At 45.6% G+C, this 16,602-nt stretch overlaps 1 protein-coding gene across 4 annotated transcripts in view; it reads left to right on the top strand.

Annotated features, from left to right (window-relative positions):
- The window catches only part of Nrp1 (neuropilin 1), a 149,452-nt gene that overhangs the window by 51,621 nt on the left and 81,229 nt on the right, over positions 1–16,602 (top strand). For all 4 annotated transcript variants that reach the window (XM_040755278.1, XM_040755279.1, XM_040755276.1 and 1 more), the window contains exon 4: positions 10,879–11,060. In XM_040755278.1, the coding sequence (XP_040611212.1) occupies positions 10,879–11,060 (182 nt within the window). The remainder of the gene's footprint in view (positions 1–10,878; positions 11,061–16,602) is intronic.

Below are 16,602 nucleotides of genomic sequence, written 5' to 3'. Positions count from 1 at the left end.
GAAACTTAAAGTCCAAGTATTTCCTATTAAAAATATAAATTTGGTTGTTATTCTATACCACATGGCTTGAATCCTTTGGAGTTTTTGAGACAGGACCTTGCTGTATAGACCTAGATAGTCTCTAATTCATTATGTAGAGTACAGTGGCATTGAACTCCTCAGTGGTTCTCATGAATCCACCTCTCAAGTGGTAGGGTTACAGGCACCCATGTCCAAGCTTTGGTGGAACGCAGGGCTCCATGCATGCCACACTCTTCCAACTGAACTGTATCCTCAGCCCAGGAGCTCTTGTTCTTTTGGTCAAATTGTTATCATATTTCTGTCTTAGACATGTGTCATAAAAAACCTTAGGATTGCTGTTTTTGTCCCTCTGAAAACTCCTGGCTCAGTCCAGTTCCCTGTTTCTGCATTCTCTGGAATCAGCACCTGAAGGTTCCGGAACCCACAGCAGGTGCCTCTCATTAACAAACATCCTGACATCACGTCCACCCTTGCCCTGGGCTCAGCACTCTTCTCTGTCAGAGAAACTGTGGGGAACCTGGAAGGTACCTTGGATTTTCCTGAAGGGTCTCGAAGCCAGCATGAGAGGAATCTGAAGTAGAAGAGGGTTCCTACAGCTGGTTTTGAATCGGGGAAGGCCGTGTGGGAGGATGCTGTGCTAACTTTTCCAAGATAGGGCATCTACCAAAGACCAAAGTAAGGATTCCAACCCAGTCTAGTTTAGCGAACCCATCAGTTTATTGGGCCTACTTGGAGAGCACTGGTGAGGGGTTACTCACAGAAGTGTGACTGTCCCTCAAATCACTGAATCACCACAAAGTCCCACCCCGCTGTGGACCGTAGCCCTATCAATACCTTGCTTTTCATCCTGTCACACTCAGAGAAATGATGCAGCCATGCCATTTTACACTCAACTTGGCTACCAATTGTAACTTCCCTGCCAGGGTTGACCCACAGTTGAATCTCAAGCTGACGATGGGGGTTGTTTTCAGCTACTTGGTCAATCATTTCTGCTTGTTCAACAAGAGAGCTAGACTCTGTTTCCTATAGGTGTGACCATCTGTGGCCATTGAAACCCTACTGGTCTCCAAATACTTTTCTTAATTTTAGATGTTTTCTCTCTAACATTTTCTTCAGTGTATATTTATGCGTGCATGTGTGTGCATTGTTGTGGAGACTAAAGGTCAACAGAAGATGTCCTCAGCTGTTCACTCCTTTAAAAATGCTTTAGATTTATTACTATTTTTATTTTATATATATGAATATTTTGATTGTGCCTACACAATAACTACAGCCCTCAGCTCAAGGGGGATAAGAAATGTTTTTATGAGCTAAATTTGAGTAACCATAGCCTCCAAACATGGATTTAGGTTACCCCAAATCCATATTCCAATATGGACACAGTTTCATGAATTTTCAGAGTAACAGAAAAATAAAGTCATAAATCAAGGAACTTTAAAAATAGATTGGAAACAGTAAGTGGCAGTTACAGCACAGCAGGGAAATCCCTGCTATACCTCCCAGATGTTATCTGATGGCTTTTGGTTGGTGGGAAATTAGGGTTTCGCTAAGTTTGTTAATGTATTTCAAATGTTTTCTTTTTAATCTACAGTCGGGTTATTAGGTCAGTCACAGAGATTGGTGGAAGCAAGCAAATGGATGTTTAGTGGGCTAAACAAAGACCAAGACAAATTGGAATTAGGCTCTGGACCTGCAAACTTCCAAACTTCCCATAGTCATTGAAGTTTTCACATCAATAAGCCTCTAAGACATAGCTTCTTTCCAGGAATCCCCATTCATAACTACTTATGTACCATGAGAGTGCTTGATGCTGTCAGAGGCCAGAAGAAGGCTTCAGATTTCCTAGAACTGGAGGTACAGATGGTTGGAAGGTGCCATGTGTGTGCTGGGAGCCAAACCCAGATCCTCTGCAAGATCAGCAAGTGTTCTTAACTGCTGAGCCATCTCTCCAGCTCAGATACTTTCTCATCTCTTCAGCTAAGCTGGCTGCCTAAGGAGCTCCAGAGACACTGTTGTTGTCACTCCACCCAGCGCTATGGTTACAGACACTCATACCACACCAAGCTTTTAGTCATGGGATCTGGACATCTTAACTCAGGTGTATCATCTATTAGTATAGATGATAATATTAAATACTAAATTTTAATATTCGAAGTTAGATTCATAAGATTCACCCAATTATCAAATAACAAGCCACTTGATTATAATAACATGGAGTAGTGATATTAATTTTGTCAACATGATACAATCCAGAATCACCTGGGAAGTTCCAATTGGGATTGTCTAGATAAGGCTGACATGTGGATATATTTGTGGGGAATTATCTTGTGTTCACTGAAGAGGAAGGGAAAACCCACTCACTGTGGGTGGCAACACTCCCTAGGCAGGATATCCTGAACTGGCTGAGAATGGGAAAACTGCGCTGAGCACTTACAAGCATATACTCATTAGTTCATTGCTCTCTGCACTTGACTATGGATGTGATGGGCCAGTTCTCTAAAACATTGCCACTGTGACTTCCCTAACACAATTCCTAACCTGGAATTGTGAGCCAAGTAAACCCTTAAGCTATTTTTGCCAGAGTACTTTATCACAGCAACGGGAAACAAAACTATGCTAGAGACATTTCCTAAAACTCATCATGAGTGGAGAGAAAAGTCTTAAAGTGCTATACAATGTTGGAATTACTCAGAGGAGCCCATGGCCATGCTCAACTGAGTGGACCTTTGAAAAGAACAGTAATGCAACTGAATGACACCATGAGAGCTTATAGGAGAGGGGAGGAGAGGAGAGGGGAAGAGAGGAGAGGAGAGGGGAGGAGAGGAGAGGGAAAGAGAGGAGAGGAGAGGGGAGGGGAGGTGAAGTGAGATGAGGTAAGGGTGAGGTGAGGAGAGGGAAGGGTGAGGTGAGGAGAGGGAAGGGTGAGGTGAGGTAAGGGTGAGGTGAGGAGAGGGAAGGGTGAGGTGAGGAGAGGGAAGGGTGAGGTGAGGAGAGGGAAGGGTGAGGTGAGGTAAGGGTGAGGTGAGGAGAGGTAAGGGTGAGGTGAGGTAAGGGTGAGGTGAGGAGAGGGAAGGGTGAGGTGAGGAGAGGTAAGGGTGAGGTGAGGAGAGGGAAGGGTGAGGTGAGGAGAGGTAAGGGTGAGGTGAGGAGAGGGAAGGGTGAGGTGAGGAGAGGGAAGGGTGAGGTGAGGAGAGGCAAGGGTGAGGTGAGGTGAGGTAAGGGTGAGGTGAGGAGAGGGAAGGGTGAGGTGAGGAGAGGGAAGGGTGAGGTGAGGAGAGGGAAGGGTGAGGTGAGGAGAGGTAAGGGTGAGGTGAGGAGAGGGAAGGGTGAGGTGAGGAGAGGGAAGGGTGAGGAGGTGAGGAGAGGTAAGGGTGAGGTGAGGTGAGGTAAGGATGAGGTGAGGAGAGGGAAGGGTGAGAGAGGTGAGGTGAGGAGAGGGAAGGATGAGGTGAGGAGAGGGAAGGGTGAGGTGAGGAGAGGTAAGGGTGAGGTGAGGTGAGGAGAGGTAAGGGTGAGGTGAGGAGAGGGAAGGGTGAGGTGAGGAGAGGGAAGGGTGAGGTGAGGAGAGGTAAGGGTGAGGTGAGGAGAGGTAAGGGTGAGGTGAGGAGAGGGAAGGGTGAGGTGAGGAGAGGGAAGGGTGAGGTGAGGAGAGGGAAGGGTGAGGTGAGGAGAGGGAAGGGTGAGGTGAGGAGAGGGAAGGGTGAGGTGAGGAGAGGTAAGGGTGAGGTGAGGAGAGGGAAGGGTGAGGTGAGGAGAGGGAAGGGTGAGGTGAGGAGAGGGAAGGGTGAGGTGAGGAGAGGGAAGGGTGAGGTGAGGAGAGGTAAAACGAGAACCCCATTTCCAGGTTGCCAGTATCTTTCAGCATTATGTTCTTCTGGGTCTAGCCAGTGAAGGGGATCCTGCCTGTACTTCAAATGTGTGCTTCTTTTGAAGTCTACCTTAATCTACTCAGAGATGGGACTTCATCTTCGGCCATTACACTGCAAAACATCATCAGAAGAGATATGGAAATGCTACTGAAATATCACTGTCCCCAGCTAAATGACACTATGACAGCATTTTACATAACACAAATATGCATAAGCACATGGTTTATGGATAGATATGGCAATAAATATCATGATACTGTTATGGTTAAGAACTTAGATCTACAGTGTATGTTGACAAAAGGAATACAAACTGCATGTCACACCAAGTAAAAATGAACCCTAAACAAAAAATTGATGTGGCATAATCCTGATTCTACACAGAGAAGGGAAGATAGAGGGGTGGGTGAGTGGGTGGATGATAAATAGTTGAGATGGATAGATAGATAGATAGATAGATAGATAGATAGATAGATAGATAGATATAGAGAGATAGATGGATGATAGTTTGATTGGTAGATGGTAGGTTCATAATAGATGGATGATAGATTGATAATAGGTTAGATAGGTAATAAAAAAGATAGGTAACAGCTTAACTGATATAGATTGATAAAAAATGGTAGAAAATAGATAAATGATAGGTAGGTACCTGTAGAGACACTAGTATAGCTTGATAGATAATAGGAAGCTCAACAGATAGGTAAGTAGGTTGGCAGGTGGATGAGAGATAGAATGAAAGAAATACAGGGGGAAATGCTTTAGGAAGGGAACATGTGTTTATGAACATAGAAATGAACATAACAGGGGACCAGGATGACATAATAAAGTGGAACTCTCTCCAGTGTGACTCTGAGTTCTGAATACAGGTTGTGTGGCTATTGCAGAAATCGGACTGCAGGCTGGGAACTGAGGAAGCAGCCCTGTCATAACCTGCCTATTTCAGAAAAGAGACCTGGGAACACTCTACAAGGTCCCTGAACACACACAGCCTGGACTGGAGGAGACCACACAGCGGAGGGAGGTCCACAGTCACTTTCAGCCTTCTGCAGGCCAGGAATGCAGTCTCTCTTTTCACCCTCCTGCTTTGGCACACACTAAAATTGCCCTAATTTGCACCTGGAGTGTCTCCCCAAGGCCTCAGTTGGTACTTTGGGAGACATTGGGCCTTTAAAAGGGGTGCGTGTGTGTATGCAAGGTCCTCAGTTCACAGGGACGTGGGGCTGTGCTCTTGAGGGAAATGGCTTGAGCCCCTTTCTTGTTCTCCTTGCTGTCTGGCCATGAGATGAGCAACTCCGCTTCACAAGGTCCTCCGCTGTGATGCATGCTCGTCACAGGCCCAAAGCCAAAATGCCACTTCCAACTGAAACCTCCAAAGCATGTAACCTTTCCACTTTAGAAGTTGACCGTCTCAGAGTCAGGGGAACTAATAGCCCAGGTAAAATGCTTGCCATGCCAGCATGAGTACTGAGTTCCATTCCCAAGAACCTTCATAAAAAGCCAAGCTTGGTAACATTGCTTGTTATTCCAAGTGCTGAGGATGCAAAGTGCATCCCTGGGGCTGATCAGCCAGCCCAGCTGAATCAGCAGGACCCAGAGCAGTGAGAGACCCTGTCTCAAAAACAACCAGGATTCACAGTACTTGAGGAACAACACCCAAAGTTGACCTCTGGCCTCAGTGCACATATACACATGTGCACAAACACACATACATACACACCACCACCACCAATAATAATAATAATAATAATTAGAAGAAGTTGGGTATATCAGGAGCCTCCTAGAGGTATGGAAGGCTGACATGAGGATGTTGTTTGCATCACTTTAAAAAGAAAAACTAATGAAGGCTTAGAGGATAGCATACCTGAGAGTAACCAGGTAAAGAAACAATGGATTACTGTGAATAGATAGCTATAGCACAAAGACACAGCTCTTCCAGAAAACAGGTTTGAAAGATGTAGCAAGAGTGACTGGCTGAGGGCGTGCTGGGGTGAGTTCACCGGCCAGCCAGTCTAGCCTATGTGGAGAGCTCCAGACCTGTGAGGGATAGTGTCTCAAAGCAACAACAAGCAAACAAACGAAATAGAAATAAAGCGGATTACTCCTAAGGAACAACAGCTGAGGCTGATGTGTTTCCTCCGTGTGCATTTTACGCACCTGAACAGCTGTCGTGCTCACCCCGAGAAACAGAAGCTATGGGGACCAGGTAACAGCAGGCAGCATTGTGTGGACATGGCCTCCATGTCACATGGCCCTCCCCAACCCCTGGGTTCTTCTGGGATTGCTCTGCGGCTAACGGGTCCCCCACAAAGACCAACTTCAATGAAGCGAGTGCAATGTGGAATTTATTGGACAGTGCCATGAAGTGCGGCCAGCATTTCAGAAAGTAAGAAATCAAATTCAATTTCCTTTAACTTCTTTTATTAAAAACAAGCACACAGAGAGTCTCATTGATTCCGTGATGTATTAAAAAAAAACAGTCCTTGATCTACTTCCAAATAAAACATCTTAATGATAATGTTTGCTAACCAAGAATATAAAGTTGCTGGGAAGGCAAACACATTGATTTGCTGCTTTCTGCACAGGTAGTTAGTGCTTTGTACAGCAACTTTATCTGATTATAAGCACCTGTCCATAATAAAACAAAACTCAAGATAAAAAATTTAAAGATGATGAAATGGGTAAGGAACATAATCTTTCTATATGTGTGAATGTTTTGCCTGTATGCATGTACGTGTACCGCATGCATGCCTGTTGGATTTCCTAGAACTGGTGTTACAGATGTTTGTGAGCACCATATGGGTGCAAAGAATTGAACCCATGTCTTCTGCAAGCTTTGCCATGAGCCCACAGATCAATATATACCCAGAGTAGACATGATTCATTCACAATTGGGGGAAGCATATCTCTCCATTGTGATTGTACTTGTGCCATGTTGGGGATGAGGGGATGATCCTATTGGAGGATCAGAAAGACACCCACTCTGAGATTCCCCCTTCCTACCGACTCCAGGGTGTGTGGAAGCCAGGCGGAGGCAGATTGAGTCTGAGCACAGTAGGTCTGTGCATCAGAAGACATCCACAGAGGATTGGCTTTCCTTCCATTAGTCACTCCGTCACAGCATCATGGGTCATCTGCACTTGGTCCTTATCTGTTCACCACCATACACCTCTGGACAGTCTGGAACCACTCTGCAGCGATCCAGTGCGTTTCTCATTCCCTGGGCACACTTTTTGTCCTCCTCGACCATCTTCCTCAAACCATAATCCAGGCCTTCCTAAAGGAAAGGAAAATAACAGCTTGGCAATTTTATTGTTTATTTAGAGACAGGGTTTCTCTGTACAGTCCTGGCTGTCCTGGAACTGACTCTGTAGACCAGGCTGGCCTCAGAGATGGGCCATCCTCTGCTCCTGAGAGCCACAGGAGTTCTTAGAAGGAAACCTTTATTCTTTTATCACTCTCCTGCATGCCTATATGGTTAGAGCCATTTCATCAGGTAGGGTAAGGTTGGGGATTAGCACAGACAAAGCCTGTGGCTTCTGAAGGGCTTAGATTCTAAGTCCAGGAACAGCCAAGGAAAGAGCTATGGAACCACTGAACTCAGCACCTGGGGGGCAATCCCTTTTAATGGCAGAAGGCTCCATGGGTATTCATGCTGTCTTCCAGGGAGTAGGCATCCGCTCAGCCACCTTCACCACACAGGGAGGAGTCTGAGGATAGAGGACTCTAGCAGAGGGAGAACGCCACCCGAACAGGTCGATTGCCTTCTGAATAATTAAAAAATCCACACTAAGTTTGCATTCCCTAGGAAGTTTCCATTTTCTTTGCAACGATCAAGGAGTGGGGAGCAGAGGGGTCCACTTCCTGAATCCCCACATGGAAGGGCGACCCCCCTTCCCTAGTTACCTGAAGCATCCATGTCCCCTGAGCAGGATGAGTGCACTTTCAGAGCTTCCCCTGTGGCTTTGTGAATTCAGGTCTCCCCCTGGCTGCTGGAGCCAAGCAGGTGCCTGCCCTCTCGCTCTGCAGGGCCCTGGGTCTCAACTGAGGATCTTGACATTCTAAGCAGGGGGCGTTTGCCTCCCTGGCAGCCGCAGCAGAGCAATGCACAGTCTTTTGGGGTGGGGGCAGGGAGGGGTGGTGGTGGGTGGGAGTGTCGAAATTTGCAAACTTGGGATCCTGGCTCAGGGCCATTGAGGGCTGAGTGAGCTGCCTTGGTATTCCAGGGAAGGAAGCTGGCCCACCAGCTGCATTCTGGGCATGGTGTCTGCCAGAGAATGGTGGGGAGTGGGGCTGGTGTCAACTCAGAGACAGATGCCAGCTGCTTCCTCTTTACTCCTCTAGTGATACTTGCTCACAGCTTGGGCAGGATCCACTCTCCTGAATGTGTGCAAGAAAGTCTATTGCCTATATTCCTAGGGACCTGATTGGATAGGGCTTTGAAGGGAGTGCTAAAATGCTAGCAGCCTTCCAGCACCCAAATGTGACTATAGTATCCCTGAATAACTCAACTTCCTCAAATTGGCACTGGCTATGGCTTATCTCTTGGTGGGAAGGGATTCTAATTCACACCCCTCGCACTTTTAAAAATAGCTCTCACGGTTGCCAAGGGGAGGGCCTGGTATTTACTATCAGAGAATATATGAATTAAAAGACTAGCTTTCCCCCCTCTTGAGGTTCCCTGGCAATAGCTCAGCACTCTGATACCTGGGAGAAAGCCCTTCCCACAGAAGCCTTCTTCACAGAGCCTGACCCACCTCGCTCATTTGTGCCTGAAAGGCAGGGCGCACCAGGATTTAGTCGCTTAGTATTCATACCGTGTCAAGATGGGAGTGAAAGCTTATATTGCAAAGCTGAGTGAGCTGTGGCCAGACCAAACACAGCAAGCAGTTCAAAATCACAGTTAGATTATAAGAAAGCGCAGGGCAGGGCCGGCGGGCCTTTCTTGTCAGTGGAGCTGTACATGAAAAGAATCTCTCCATGAAGGCGGGCTGGGGAGGCTGCGGTGGGTCCAGGCTTGTTTCTCCATGGCCGCTGGTGCCTCAGAAAGTTGGTTAGGGTTTTAAATGTATTTTCCTCCTCCTCCCCAGTTCCTTGCCCACCAGCCGCCTTTGTCTTCCACATGTAAAGCATCTCTGCCAGGGTGGAAAAAGGGACAATTCCTCAGTGTATGTCCACATTTCATGAAGGGTCAGTGATATTGGAGGTGTTAGCTGGCCCCGTGATTACTACTGGAAATAACATACCCAACAAGGGAAATGGTGTTTGGACAATAATTCACATATGTTAATGCTGAGCTCCATCAACACCAGCTTTATTTTCTTGATATACACAAAGCTGGCAGACAATTTTAACTGATGAGGTAATGTCATCCTTAATATAAAGAGCCTTGAGCTGTCCACTCTAAGCAGTGATATCATCCTGGTGATTGTCTCCTGGGGTTTTCTGCAGACATAAGTCATGGGTCCTGGCAGTTCTGTTAGCGACTGCATGGTCATCATGAAGATTTCCCCCACTTGATTTCTTTTAAATTGCCAAATACAGTTCATGTGACTGCCATATTTTAGCCAGGCCTGAAATGAATATATCCCAGGGTTTTTAAAGCAAGTTAAGGTTTGAAATAAATGGGCTGCAATGGTTTCGTGTGCATTCTAGGAGAAAGTGAAGATAAATCAGATGTGTCAGTCTCCCAGATGGCTTAGTAAATACGGAGTGGAAGGGTGGGGAGGTGGCTTGTTAGGTACAGCGCTGGCTGCACAAGCATGAAGTCCTGAGTTCCAGTCCCCCACAACCACATACAAAGCCAGGCGAGGCAGTATGCATCTGTAACCATCTGCACTGGGAGGTGAAGAGGAGGGTCCTGGAGCTCATCATTGCCCAGCCAGTCTAGTCTAATTAGCAAACCCTTTTCAAAAAATAAATAAGGTGGAGAGCTCTTGAGAAAGCTATCCAATGTTGACCTCTGACCTACACACACACACACATACTTACTGCCCTATGGGAACACACACACACACACACACACACACACACACACACACACACGTTTTTAAAAAGGAAGGAAGGAAGACAAAAGCAAAGCACTAAGAAACATAACACCAGACAAATGGAGACCTCCTCGTTCTGCTCCAGGATACCTTGTCTTTCCTGCTGATGGTGTTCTGCCTTTTAAAGAGCCTTGTACTCTAGGCTCACATTAGCCCAGTGTGATCCTCCATCATTGGTCCCGTCAGTATGATTACCAAGCCTGGGTTTTCCTTGGTGATTGCACAGTTGTGTTGTTTCTTTTCCCAACAATATCCCTTTAAAGATTCTGATGGGCGAGTATAAACAAAGTTACTTTCCAATTTTACATACCTCCCCCTTTCTTCCAGACTTTAAATGGTGCCTTGTGACACAAAGTGTAGGCTGGGGAGGTATTCCGTCTCAGCCACTGAATGTGGCTAAAGAGAGAGTCCTTTCTCAGAAGACTGGAGTTGGGCAGGCTGGCGTTAAATAGTGAAGAATCTGTTTATTATTCCGAGGCCATATGTTTAGAAGGTCGCTCACAGAAATCAAAGTATTGTTCGTGGGGCACTCTAGCCAAGGAGACGTTCTGAATTCATAAGGGAACCTCGCAGTTTGAAAAGAATGCCCTGCATTATGCACAGGACACCCCTGCCACAGACAAAGCAACACTACTTAATAATAGACAATTGTGCTTCAGAGAGTTTGCTTTTCCTTGTTAATTGGTTACTTTAACTGACATTGTCTGCAAGTATAATGGACACCATTATTCTTAATGGTTCTGTGCTGTTGATAATGCGCTCAGGCAATGCAGTCCATTTTAATTATTGCATTTCTTTCTGTTTCTTCCTCTGTGCTAAGCAGCGGTAAATGCAGATGGTGCATTTTTCCCCCGTGACGGACTGTACCAGATGTTAAGCTGGCCAAATTTTGAAGTTGAAAGGACCTCTCTCCCCACCTCACAATGCCTCCTTTTCTTGTTTGCAAGGTACGACTATGTGGAGGTGATCGATGGGGATAATGAAAATGGCCGTCTGTGGGGCAAGTTCTGTGGGAAGATCGCACCGTCTCCTGTGGTGTCTTCAGGGCCCTTCCTCCTCATCAAATTTGTCTCTGACTATGAGACACATGGGGCCGGGTTTTCTATCCGTTATGAAATCTTCAAGCGAGGTAAGCAACATACAGAAGAGCAAGAATGACTAAATGAGTCTTTAGCGCTGTTTGGGTCACGTGAAAAGAAAGATGGAGGTCATGACTTTTCCCTTCATAATGAACTTAAGTTTTCCCTTACAGAAATGTTGGGAAATATTTTCAGTAAAGAAAATATGCCCATCTTACAGCCACTTTCAAAGATACTCCCCAAAAAATAACTGGATGACTTCTCAATATGCAGTACCACCTAGAGCAGTGGTTTTCAACCTCCCTAATGCTGCCACCCTCTAATGGTGTAGTGACCTCAACCGTAAAATTATTTTCATTGCTACTTCATAACTGTAATTTTGCTACTGTTATGAATCATTATGTAAATATCTGTGTTTTCTGATGATCTTAGGCCACCCTATTTGACCCCCAAAGGGGTCAAGACTCACAGGTTGAGAACCACTTGCCTAAAGGCTTCCCCACCTTCCCATAAGACTAAGCTGGGAACATTCCAGATCCAGTCTGGAACAAGTTAGCCCATAAACACTGTGAGGTATCTGGAGAACACTGTAGATTCCTCTTGCATTAAATTTTGTTTCTGTTATTTACATTTTTAAGTCAGCTGCAATTTCTTGACAATCCACAAACAGTGGCTTAAGTTTGAAACACGTTTTTCTGAAATACAGGAGAAAGTGCTCATTTAAATAGAAAAAAAAAGAAATCTAGCCATAACAGTATTAAAAACCTGAGACATTCCAAGTCAGCGGTGGCTGAGGCAGGGGAAGAAGGCCACTGGGATTTTGAAAACCATCAGTGTGACTTCTTTGCGTTTCAAAGATGTCTGGCCCTGACTCCTGTAGAAAGAACTTTCTGCATAATTTTATGTGAGCAGAGGGCTGGGCAAACAGGGAAGTGCTTAGCTTGTAGGCATGAAGGCCTGAGTTGAACCCCTAGCAGGTATGCAAAAAGCTAGGTGTATTAATTCATTCCTGTAATCCCAGGACGGGGAGCTGGAGAAGTAGTTTCCTGAGATGTGTTATCCAGCTTTCCTAGCCTACTCAATGAGCTAGTGGGAGAAAGATCTTGTCTCAAAAAAAAAAAAAAGAACACCTAATATTGTACCTACACGTGCATACGCTCTCCACACACACACATACACAGAGAGACATTAATGTAAGCGCATACTTAGAGAATAATCGATAGCTTAAAAACCATGTCAGGATGGACCCATGGTTACATGGGTACAAGTTTTCTTGCATTGGAAGTTGTATGACTTGTTATTCAAAGGGTACTACATTTCTGTATGTGCCCACACATTGTTCCATGTGCTTGCTTTCTTGCGTAGGGTATCATCAAAGGCAATAGGTGTCAGAAAAAGGAGTAAAAGAGACTTGCATTTTCAGTATTCCTAAAAGATCCAAAGCTAGTTGAGAGAAATGTGAGGGGGAGGAGGGAGAGACAGAGGTTGAAGAGGTTGCTGACTTGGGAGTTCTTCATCCTCCTCCACCAGAGCCTACACCCACAGCACCGTTATCTACCCTATATTCCTTCTCTTGTGTACTTCCGGTGTCTAGCATGCTATCTACTTTCTTCAGTTTAATACAACAGACAGAAAATCACAAACTCCTTCCAGGTCCACTGCCATGAACCAAACTGCGGTTTTGCCAGTGTAGCTTAATCCAATTTGACACCTCCCCATGGGCCATCAAGCCCCTGTCATTAGAACCCATCACTGGCCTCTTGCCTGGTGGGTTAAGTTCAGTCCTTCTGGATGCTGGATAGGGCCTGAGCAGCCCTGGCCCTTGTCAACCTTCAACGGTCACCTGCTACAATGGGCATCCTGCTCTAGGACAACACTCTGGTCAAAGTGTGACTTCATGTCTACCCCTACCTTAGTGGTGTGGATGGATGGGGCATCAGTTTCCTTGTGGGAGGAACCCAGCATGGGCACGTGAAATCAGGATAATTCTGGCACCTGCCACTCACTTGTCCTCAGTAAGCACTGTTACAGCAAGTACAGATGAGCTGATTCCTTCAAGCCTCAGGGCCCTGTAGTCTTCCAGGATGCACTTGGCCTTTTAAGAAACCTGATTCGCCGGGCGGTGGTGGCGCACGCCTTTAATCCCAGCACTTGGGAGGCAGAGGCAGGCGGATCTCTGTGAGTTTGAGGCCGGGCTGGACCGACAGCCTCCAAAACAATACAGAGAAACCCTGTCTGGTAAAACCAAAAAAAAAAAAAAAAAAAAAAAAAAGAAACCTGATTCCAAACTCTCTTCTCAGGGAGCATTCCTAGTTACCATGACTTTTTCTAGGCATATTTCCAGTACTTCTTGTCCTCTGTGTATGCACTGTATACAGTACACAGAATGTCTGTGTGTACAAACATACTGTATATATTACATTTACCAATTTCTCTTAATATCTTCAAATATCCTCAAGTAAAATTTGCTTCATTTCCCAACACTGCTGTTTCTATTTGAGAAATGCAAAAACCCACTTTTCTATTACTGCACATATATTCTGCATAAAAATATTCACAAATACATGCATAAATATACATTATTCCTCAGAAGTCATTTAATGATACAGAACTCATAGATTACTGATCTTTTGAAAACTCAGCACTTCTTTCCGGGCTCAGCCACTTCAGAAGCTGCTGAAAAACATGTGGATTATACTGATCATAGTTTAATGCAACCAGGAAATTAATTTTTTAGATGCTGGCTTTGAAATTTTCCAGTAATGGCTTACAATTATGAGAATTTGCCATCCAAATCCCAGGAGCTGAGGACAGGACTGTCCTGCCTGGTAACCCTAGCACCTCCATGCTTCCCCCCTGGTCACCCTGTACCACCCTGAATTTCTCCCCAGAGCCCCTATTTTCCCCCACATCTGTTCTCCCTGATGTTGGAACTTTGGGTTACCAGCCCAACATTCACCTAAAGAAACTTCTCTGGGACACCCACACCTCCAGCCTGTCACACTTCCTTTCTGTTGGCCTGGGCCACTGGCCCTACTGATGAAGGAGGTTGTGACAGTTTCTATGGACCTCATTGTCAGGGGCTGAGTGGTGGTGCTTGGTACAGACTATGTAATTAAGAGTCTAGATATTTAACAAGACCAGGGAGGGATGTTACTCGATTGGTTGAGTGCCTGCCTGCCATGAAGGAACTCCTGGGTTCCACTCCCAAAACCAAATAAACTAGGCATGGTGAAACTCTCCTATAATTCTATTGCTTGATCAGGAAGGCTGGAGTAGCAGAGTTTCACCATCATCCCCAGCTACAAGGAGTTTAAGGCTAAACTCCTGGGAAATGAGGGGCCCTATCTAAGTGTAACCCCAAGAAAACACCTTAGCTATTATAATTGTCCATCCCCTTTGTCATTACCATCCAGATGTGCCTTACTGTAGCCCCAATAGGTACTTGTCAACTACCAAGGCATAGCCAGAGATTGGCATACCTCTCGATTTGTGTTCACTAGCACTGTCCCCCTTGCAACTCCCTCCCTCCCAGGTTGGCCTCACTCCTGTTCAGTCCTGGGAGCTCTTGCAAAGTTCCTGAGCTCTCTCCTACCACTGTCCTTCCCCTTTGGAGGAGCACTTTTTCAGTGGGTCAAACTTATATAACAGTGACAAAGGAAAATGTTAAAAACAACAACAACAACAACCATTTGGGGCCTGGGGATATGGCTCAGTTGGCAGAGCACATGCACACAGCCCTATTGAAAGATGGAGGCAAGAAGACCAGAAGTTCAATGTCACCCTTAGCTACAAAGTAAGTTCCAGACTGGTCTGGGTTCCCCAAGGCCCTGTCTCAAAAAATATTTTTGGTGTATGGTAGAGAAAATGACAAATTATTATTTTTATATTCAATTCCAAAGCTTGGGGCCCATCTGAGAACAAGGAAGGCTCAGAGACCACCTGAGGCTCCATGGGGTGCACGTGACCAAGGCAGGAATGGAGCCCACATCTTCTGGCACTCAATCCAGTTCTCTCCCACCACCCCTTGGGAATTCTCTGCTGTATTAAGCCTTGCAAAGCCTGACTTAAAGTTCTGAAAGTGAAATCAATTCTGGTCACACTTTTTTTGTCTCATTGAAACATAATCTCATCTGGTCATGCTAACCTTTCTCAGGAGATGGTATCAAAGCCTGCTTTAGCACTCTCCGTGCACTTTGCCTTAAAAGACCTAACCAAGGTGTTTCTTACCTGAAGAGGAGGTTGAGACATGAAGACACATTGCATCTTGGAAGTAAAATTCTAAGTTTGCCAGTACCATGCATCATATATTATATAGCATATACAGTACATGCATTTACTATATATTAACTATGTGATTATAAGTTAATATAACAATACATAATATGTGGATATGTAATCATGGTATATGATATACAGGGTTTTTTATATATTCCATATGTAACTTGTGACTTAACTTGGCATTGTCACTGCCATCTTAGAAGCTCCCAGAGCATTCAGGATGGAATAAAAACCTTTACCCGGATCTAACCTGTCAAAAATACAAGAGGGCCATGAGCCCTTAACCACAATCAAACAGATTAACACGTGGAGGCAGAGCAGAGTAGCTTGAGCCCCTTGTAAGAAAGTTTGCAGCGCATTCTTAATAAGCCACATCACCTTGAAGACCAGGTGTATTGTGTCCAGGTAACAAACCCTGTCCTCCTCCACTCCTCCACTGTGCTAACTCAGAGGTTAGCCAGCCACCTGTCCCCTTGAGAGCTGCCACAGCCTCAGGTGGAAACTAGGCTAATTGACCTGAGCCACTAGAACCATCTGCTTTAATGTCTAAGAAGTTACTTTAAGTCATTGGGCACTTCAGAAGGCTACTCAGTTCAGAACAGTGTCAGGTGGGGCGGATGATTCAGTCAGTATAGTACCTGCCCCACAAGTATTAGGACATGAGTTCAATCCCCACCACCCAAGTAAAAGGCTGGGTGTGATGTAACATATTTGGGGAGGCAGATGTGTGTCATTGGTCAGTCAGACTAGCTAATCTGTGAGAGGCCCTGTCTCAAAACAAGCAGGTGGTTGGCACTAAGGAAAAGACAGCAGAGGTCATCCTGGCCACGGCATGCACACACAGACATGTACACATGAACACCAAGGTGCAAGAAACAGTCGTGACTTCTCGCCGTATTTCATCAACGCTTGGAATTCTTTCAGTGGCATGTGAGTCACAGCCAGACAGGGAGAGAAAAGGTGACTTGGACATTCTCAGATTCAATACTGAGATTCGAAAGATCCCATTTTCCAGGCTGGAGAGGTGGCCCGGTGGTTAAGAGCACTTTTTGCTCTTGCAGGGGACTCAGGTTCAGTTCCCAGTATTCGCACAGCAGCTCACAACCATCCGTAACTCTAATTCTAGGCATCCCAACTTTTGTGGGCTCCAGGCACTCCTGTGGTGCGCACATATGCAGGCAAGCACGTACACACATTAAAAGAACGTAATAGATCTTTAAAGGGGAAGGGATATCCCATTTTCTCTGCTTTACGTAAGTGTGACTACTTGAAGGTCAGAGGGGTGGTGTCCACATGGGAAAGCTGACTTCT

Source organism: Mesocricetus auratus, unplaced genomic scaffold, assembly GCF_017639785.1.
Source record: "Mesocricetus auratus isolate SY011 unplaced genomic scaffold, BCM_Maur_2.0 Super-Scaffold_100013, whole genome shotgun sequence".
In the NCBI taxonomy this organism is placed as follows: domain Eukaryota; kingdom Metazoa; phylum Chordata; class Mammalia; order Rodentia; family Cricetidae; genus Mesocricetus; species Mesocricetus auratus.
The sequence above is the reverse complement of the archived record's forward strand: the minus strand, read 5'-3'. Positions and strand labels throughout refer to the sequence as shown.